Source organism: Arachis ipaensis, chromosome B07 (genome assembly GCF_000816755.2).
Source record: "Arachis ipaensis cultivar K30076 chromosome B07, Araip1.1, whole genome shotgun sequence".
In the NCBI taxonomy this organism is placed as follows: Eukaryota; Viridiplantae; Streptophyta; class Magnoliopsida; order Fabales; family Fabaceae; genus Arachis; species Arachis ipaensis.
In genome coordinates, this window is record NC_029791.2 from 99,986,556 (window position 1) to 99,994,666 (window position 8,111).

Below are 8,111 nucleotides of genomic sequence, written 5' to 3' on the forward strand. Positions count from 1 at the left end.
CCTCTCCTTCTTCTTCATCTCTTGTTCTTTAATTCCTCCATTTCCCTCTAATGATTTCTTCTTCTTTTTTGCCATGTGTGTGTGTTAGGGTGGCGACTGAGAGTAGCAAAAGAGTGTGCGGGTGAAATTAGGATTAGTGTTAGAAAAGAGAATAAGAGAATAATGAGAATTTTGATAAAATTAGAAAGTAAAGTAATAATTTAAAATCAAATGTGATTCGAAATATTTTTAAATTTTTTAATGAATTTTAAAAACAAAAAAAATATTCTTTACCTTTCTTTTAAAAAGCACGTTTATGTGGTGTGACTTCCACTGTGTGCTTGTTTTACTCTACATTTCATTGTTGTCATTATCTTATAGCCAGGGTGTTATGCAAGCCCGATGATTAAATCTAGGAAACTTAACGTCAGAATCAGACAAAAACCAAGTCAAGGTGGGGTAGATATTTATGCTTAGTGTGGGCTTAGCAACAGTGACATTGAAAACACCTCCCAGCTGCATCATTTATCAGGTCAAAATGCCGCAACCTGTTTCAGAATTGTTGTGTAACATACGTGTGTTTGGATAAAAGCAAGGGAGCGTTCTTTGCCGAGTCACGACGTTTTTATTTGACCAAACATTTTCTTCATCTCCCACCTTTCTTGACAAAATCAAATACTCCTTTATATAATAACTCCCAACCTTAACCCTTTTCTTAAAAGACCATTGCGAGTTTCAGCTCTTAACTTTCTTCAAAAGACAACAATCCAAGGATACGAATCACAACTACTTTATTATCAAGTCGTAATTCTTTCATTTTTTTTTATCATGGAGAAACAGCTCAAGCTGAAGAACAGGATCTTGAAAATACTACCAAAAGCCTCATCAATCACTGTGACGTTTCAAAACCAACCCTTCAGCCCAGGTAGGTGGGATAGACAGCATCATCATAATAATCATGGCGTCAAGGGATTCTCTGGCCCTATCATGCCTATGATTCCACACGAAGCAAGAAGCAAGCCTAAGGGGGAAAGAAACAACACTGATTATCAAGAACCAACTTCACCAAAGATCTCATGCATGGGACAGATCAAGAACAAGAAGAAACAGCACAAGAAAGTCAAGAAAGCAGCAGCATCAGCAACAACAACAAAATTCACTTCTGAAGACATAGAGTTGAAGAAGAAACATGTTTCCAAGTTTCAGAGGATGTTATTTTCGGCGGGGAGAAAATCAAGTGCTTCTCTGCCGCATCAAGATGATAATAAGAATAAAGACGCGGTTGCAGTTGCACGTGCGGAGAGAGCACCGCACGTGAGCCAGATGAAGAAGTTCGCGAGTGGACGTGACGCTTTTGCTAACTTTGATTGGAAAAGTCATGAGCAAGTGGCGGCTGAGGAAAGAGAAGATTTCTATTCTGATGAGGAAAGGGTACAGCAGAGGAGCGATGAAGAAGAAGAAGATTATGATGATGATGATGACGTCAGAATCCCTTTCTCTGCTCCTATATTGGTTGGTGGCGACAGTGTTGGTGATGGAGTTGGGCTCAATTTGAAGCCACGCAAAGAGATTAATCTATGGAAGAGAAGAACCATGGCACCGCCTAGGCCTCTTCAATTGAATATTTGATTATACATTGATTCATTTTATTCTTTTTCTTTTTGCTCATTAGAATGAAAATTTCTTCTTTCTTTTCAAGGTGTGTTTTGAGCATGGGATCATTTTGCTGTGTAGAACACCAAAGTCACATTTAGGAGAAAAATGTAATTAATAACATGCCGTGACATTCATGTATTAAACGTGTATAAAATGTGGATTCTAGTGTTCATAGATCAAATTTTGGTGTCAAATATATAACTCTATCACATAAGAAAAGTAGTCTATAAGAGGTTTGCTTGGTTCCGATAATAATTTCACGTATCAATACAATAAAAATATGGACAAATTAAAACAAGACAGTGAATTATATTTTTATATTAGTAATTATTTTTTATAAATATATATCATATCAATACTTTTATTAAATTAAACTTAACATTTTAATAAAAATAAAAATATTTTTTATTTAAATTTATAAAAGACTTAAATATTCTTTTTATATTGGATAAAATTATTCTAATCCTTTTAATTTAGTCAAAATTTAATTAGTTTTAGTTTTATAATTTTAAATCCAAAACTATTTAAAAATCAAAAGTTCAAAACAAAAACATATATGAAAAATCAAAAAAATAAAAAGTGTTTGACCTAAAATTAGGGTTCAGTGTTCTTTTTCTCTAGAAAAGAAGAAGGTGTCTCGGTCAGTCCGTATCCCCTCTGCTCTTCTTTCTCCGAAGTTCCCTTTGTCTGGTCTCCACTCTACTCTTCTTTCTCTCAAGCTCTATACATCTCGTCTTTAGCCAAGAAGAAGACAAAGTTCTGTTCAAATTGTCTCCCTTCTGTGCCTATTTGTCTCTGACAAAGAAGAACAACCCAGTTTTTTTACGTCATTTTTTTGAATAGCTCAAATGTTGTTGAATTTTGCCTTGTGAATAATGGTGGATCTGTCACCAGTTTTAATTCTGAGTAGGGATAGGAGGGAGTGATGGTGTCAAGAGGGCTGTTTGGTTGGTCCCCGTCGCATATACAGCCTCTCACTCCAGTATCTGAGGTTTTGGAGCCGCTGTAGTCGCCGTCTCCGTATATTGATCCCGGTGCCGAGACTTCAGCATCGCAGTAGGTTGAAGTGGAGGAGGAGATCGAGGAGCCAGAGGAGGTTGAGCCGCCACCAGCTGCTGTGCCTTTCTCCCGCCTTTTCACCTGCGCCGATCGTTTTGACTGGTTCCTTATGATCCTCAGCTCCGTCGCCGCTACAGCTCAGGGCACTGCTCTCGTTTACTTGCATTTTTTGCCAAAATCATCCAGGTTCCTCAGCAAGATGACCAGTTTCACAGGTTCAAGAAGGTTCAGTTTCGTTCTCTTCTAGGACTTACCCTAGATTTTATTATGCATAGCGTGTCTGGATTTTCATTTTTGGTAATTTGATTTTGCTTTAGTTGTGAAATAAATTTGCTGCTTGTGATGTTGGATGAGATAATTGAGCAATGAATTTTTTTTCATAAATACTGAATTGATTACACTCATTTGAATACTTCTTTCTGTAAGGGATTTGCTGGTGCTTGAAATTGTTCTTTCTTACTTATACAAGTCAATGTGCATTTAATTTTTGTTCATTTAGCCTTAGTTTTCAGACATTAGAAAGGGATATTAGGTTCATTTCACTAGCTAGTTATGTGTTGTCGACGATAATTACAAAGATAGGAATTTGACCATTTTAAAGTAAATTCAAATAAGGAATAATTATGGCTTTGAGGAGATGGAATTATGCAGCCATCTGCCAATAAAAATAAATCATGGGTAGAGTTAAAAAGTTAAGAAAGCTTATCACACAAATATACTATTTGGAAGAGAGCAAATTGCTACCTTTATTCATAGATCTTTTTCTTTTGGGTGCTACACTGTTAGGAGTCTAGGACACAATATAATTCATGTAGCTATTCCTCTATGTGAGAAAATGGTTTTTTGTCCTGAATCATAACTCGGTCGATACAAATACTTTGAACTCAACTGTAGTGAGCAGTTACAATTAGCGAGAAGGAAAAAAAAAGACAAAATTAGACATGGTTGACCAACAATTACTAATAAGCAATGTTTCTAAAAATCTGATTTTTGCCAGAGAACCTATGAATATGAATGTTTTATTGTTGATTGGTTTATTTAGTCTATCAAACCATTTACATCCTAGCTACACATTTAATTTTGCTGCCTCTATTGTTTCTTCTCCAGCTGGCTTTAACCATTGTTTATGTTGTTGGGGAGTTTTTTGTAACACTTTACCACACAAAATTTTACGCTTAAGTCGTAAAACTGAGGTAACGAGGTATTATGACCTCTAAAAGTAAAATTATATATACATAATATAGTGAAAAAGATTTGTAACTAAGAGTCTTTGAAGAAAAGGGTTAAGCAAAATCGTTCAATTGAAAAGCGCAACACTCCCGAGTGCGATACTGTAAGCGAAACGAGGTAAAAGGTAAGCTAACACGGATATATATACAGAAGAGTGCCAAAATACAGATAACAAAGCTCAAGACTCATGTCGCAAAGGTAACCAACCCGAACATATAAGTATATATATATAAAATAAGAACTTTAACTGCCTGGAATGGGTTCGAAAATATAGAAGTATTCTTTTTAAAATATAAAGGTGAAATTTGAATTTCATGAATTTTTCTGAGTGAAAAAATGTATCTTTTACAGAAAATTTTTGTAAAAATGCATACCGGCACTTAAGCTGGCAATACCAGCTCTAGTCTGTCCAGTACCACGTATTTTCGAAAATGATATTTTGAAAATTGAATTTATTACTTTGAAAAGACAAAAATAATTTAGAATTGAAAACCGGGCGCTAATCTTAAAGGTTTTAGCCCAAAGTGGGCCGAACGGACCTAAAATGCTAACGGGTTAGACCGGGTCCAAATCGGGCTCAAGGCCCAACATATATATGCATGTTTAATGAGCTTTCAGCTTATTTTAACCCTAAAAACAAGAAAGGGACCCAGCTTTGAGAGAGAAGAGAGCAAAGGGTTTGGTCACTATTCATCCTCCACTTTCGGTGACCATAACTTGAGTTACGGAGCTCCGATTGATGAGTCGTTTGCGATCACGCATCGCTCTCGCTGAGCCCATCATTTTTAACTAAGTTTTGTTGGTAAGAAACTCTTTCTCTAGCTCCAGTTTTCTGCCCTATCTCAAAACTCGAAAATGGCTTTAGATTTTTTAGTTTCTTTATGTTTTTGGTTGTTTAGGGGTGATCTAGCATTGAAGTATTGTTGGATTTTATCCCAAATACCGATGGATAAGGTAAGGTTTTACTAAACCTTGTGTTTAGTTATTTTGTGAATCATAGGTTTGATGTTTTGTATGTTATATGATGTTAGATTGAAGTTTGGTGTTTGTTGGAGTGAGCTTGATGGTTTTGGAGCTTTGAGTTTGAGCTTGGTGTTTTGAGTTGCGTGGGAATCGGCCAAGGTATGATTTCGGTTTTCTTTATGTAATATGTAATGTTTTGTGAAACTTAGGGTAGTGGCCTTTAAGATAGGATTGAATGAAGTGGTTGTATGATTTATTGTATGTGATTATATGTTTGATGATGATAGTGATGATATGGAGTTTTTGGAATGTATGGTATATGAATTATGATGAAGGTTGAGTGGGTTGTATATGGGGAGTATGATTATGTGGATAACTTGATGGGTATTGGAGTTGGTTTTGATTGATGATGACTATAGAGGTTGATAATGATGAAGGTTGTGATTTATTATTGTGATGATTAATGATTTTGATAGTGTGAAATTGGTGAAACTAGGACACTATTGATGGTTGAGTTGAGGAATGATTAGTATGGACTTTTGTGTGGTTTTGGGTATTGTTTGGGTTGTGAGTAACTAGGTTTGAATTGAGAGTTTTGGTAAATTTGAGGTTTAAAGGTTTTTGGTAAAAATAGATTTTTAGTCAACTTTGGCGGATCATATCTTGATCTATAGTTTTTGAAATTGATTAAATTTTGTATCAAATTAAAGATAATTCAAAGAGCTTTAAAACGATGTAGATTTCGTGGAGATAAAAATTTTGTAAAAAAAGATATGATCGTTGGAAGTTGGTGTCAAAAATCTGATTTATGTGATGTTGTAGAAATTGTGAGTTCTGGTTCATGTGCGCACGCACACTACTGTGCGTGTGCTCTGAACAGGGACCATATTTTCACTTGTGCGTACGCACAACCTATAAATTTTAAGAAAATGTGCGTACGCACACTCTGGTATGCACACTGATAAACCCTAATTTTGTGATTTATATTGTTAGAATTTGGGGGGTTTTGTCAATATTTCTCACACTTATTCACAAGAAATGAATGGTTGTGTTCACTTCCTAATATTGCTCCATGATGAAAAACATGCTTGTTTTGCCTTAAAATTACCATATTTTGATCCTCTTCTATTGCCATTCGATGCCGTAATGTATTTGTTGAGTGATTTAAGGAGTTATAGGGTAGAAATGGACTAGAAGAGAGAAAGAAAGCATGCACAAAAGGGAGGAACATGAAGATTTGAATTTTTGGGAAAAGCAGCATTGGCGTGAACGCGCACGCGTGGATGAGGACGGCTGGAAGCGGCGCGCAAAAATAGACACATCCGCGCGGATCAGAGGATTCCTATCGACGCGCATGCGCACTTGGCGTGCACGCATGGATCACAAAGGCAATCGGCGCGCACGAACGCATGGCGCGCACGCGCGGGAAGCTGCACGTGACCTCATTAAAGGAAATCGTGCCTGGCGATGCCCAAATTCAAGCTGTTTCTGCATGAAAAAGACCCAAGGATGCTAGGGGAAAGGGGGGATCAATCATTTTACACTAAGACACAATTTTTAGCTAGTTTTTTGTTCTTTGTTCTTCTAGAGAGAGAAACCATTGTTCTTCTCTAGATCTAGTTTTAATTTGATCTTCCCTTGTTGAATTCTGAATTGGATCTTGTTAATTACTAGTTTTGATAATTTAATTTGAATTCCTTAGTATAATTTTGCTTAGATCTTGTGTTAGTTTTATGAATTCTTATCAATTGTCATCTTATACCCATTTCATGAATGTTGTGAATCTTGCCTTGTTGATGTTACATTGATGATTTCTATGATTAATTGTGTTGTTTGGATGATTGTATGTTGATAATTGTTAGTGGGTACTTGTTAATTTCAATTTAATTGCAATTTGAACATGTCTTTTATTAATGCTTACCAAGTGTTTGATGAATTGTTTACCTTGATTATGGAGTAGTTCTTTTCACTCTTGGCTTAGGCTAAGGGAATTGGGTAAACTTGAGTCATTGGATCTAATGGATTTGATGAATTGAGAGCCCTTAGTGGTCAATTTGATAGCCATTGACTCTAACCTTCTATTAAGTTAATTAGTAGTGAGGTTAGAACTTATGGGTTGTTGTTGACCAAACCATTTGACGTACTTCAAGTATAGAAGTAGACTTAATGAGTTTGGTTCCTCATAATTGTCAAGATATGGTTATTAGACAAGGATGGTGACCCCAATTTCCATGCCTAGCCAAGAGTTGCTTTTATTATTCATATTTGAAAACCCAAAATTCTTGATTACTTGTCTTAGTTGTAGTTACTTGTTTAGTTTAGAATAGAATCATATTGGATGTTACTTTGTTAGTTTGGAATTGCTCATGTTTTGCTTAGTTATTTGAATTAATTTCTTGCATTTTAAGATTGCTTGCTTGTTAAGATTCCCATTTTATTTTCTTGCTCATGACTTGCAACCCCGGAATTCTAACCACTATTGAAGCACATGTTTGTCCATTCCTTGTGAGACGACCCGAGGTTTGAATACTTTGGTTATTTCTATTGGGATTGAACTTGTGACAACCAAATCCCTCTCTAAATTTGATCCTCGAGGCTTGTTGTCGGTAGAGCTATACTTGCAACGCAACTTTATTGAGAAAATCTTTACCGACATAGTCCACGAGTGCAGACATCAAATTTTTGGTGCCGTTGCCGGGGAATGGTTGCAACATATGCCTTGATATTGGTTATGTGAATATGTGAATATTGTAGATAGTTTAATTGCTTTCAATACTTAGCTATAGTTTAAATTTCTTTTACATTTGTGCTATGACTCTCAAGTTTGATGACTTGGTCTCAACCGAATTCTAGTTTAGCCAATTTTGATCCCGAGATTGAAAGAACTTTGTTACATACTTGGCAAGCTAGACGGCGGTTGGATTATACGGCTAGTACTTCGGCCTCTCTTGAGGAACATACCGAATCACTAGGCGGTACCGAGAGTGACTTGGAGTCCGCTACTTCCTATTCTTCTGTTAGCACTAATAATACATCTTTACATCCTACAGGTGAGCCACACATGGCGGAGCCACGACAGATCACTTTGCATGAGCAAGGAGCTCCGGATATCATACTTCAACCGTTGCAAGCAAGGTATCCTAACCTTGATCCAAACTTTGAGTTGAAGAGTAGCTTGATAAATTTTCTTCCTAAGTATCATGGATTGCCGGGTCAAGACCCCT

General features: G+C 36.3%; 1 protein-coding gene across 1 annotated transcript; it reads left to right on the forward strand.

Annotated features, from left to right (window-relative positions):
• On the forward strand, positions 642-1,816 carry LOC107610003 (uncharacterized protein At1g76070). The gene has a single exon (XM_016312070.2). The coding sequence runs from the start codon at positions 808-810 to the stop codon at positions 1,606-1,608; it is 801 nt and encodes a 266-aa protein (XP_016167556.1). The 5' UTR covers positions 642-807; the 3' UTR covers positions 1,609-1,816.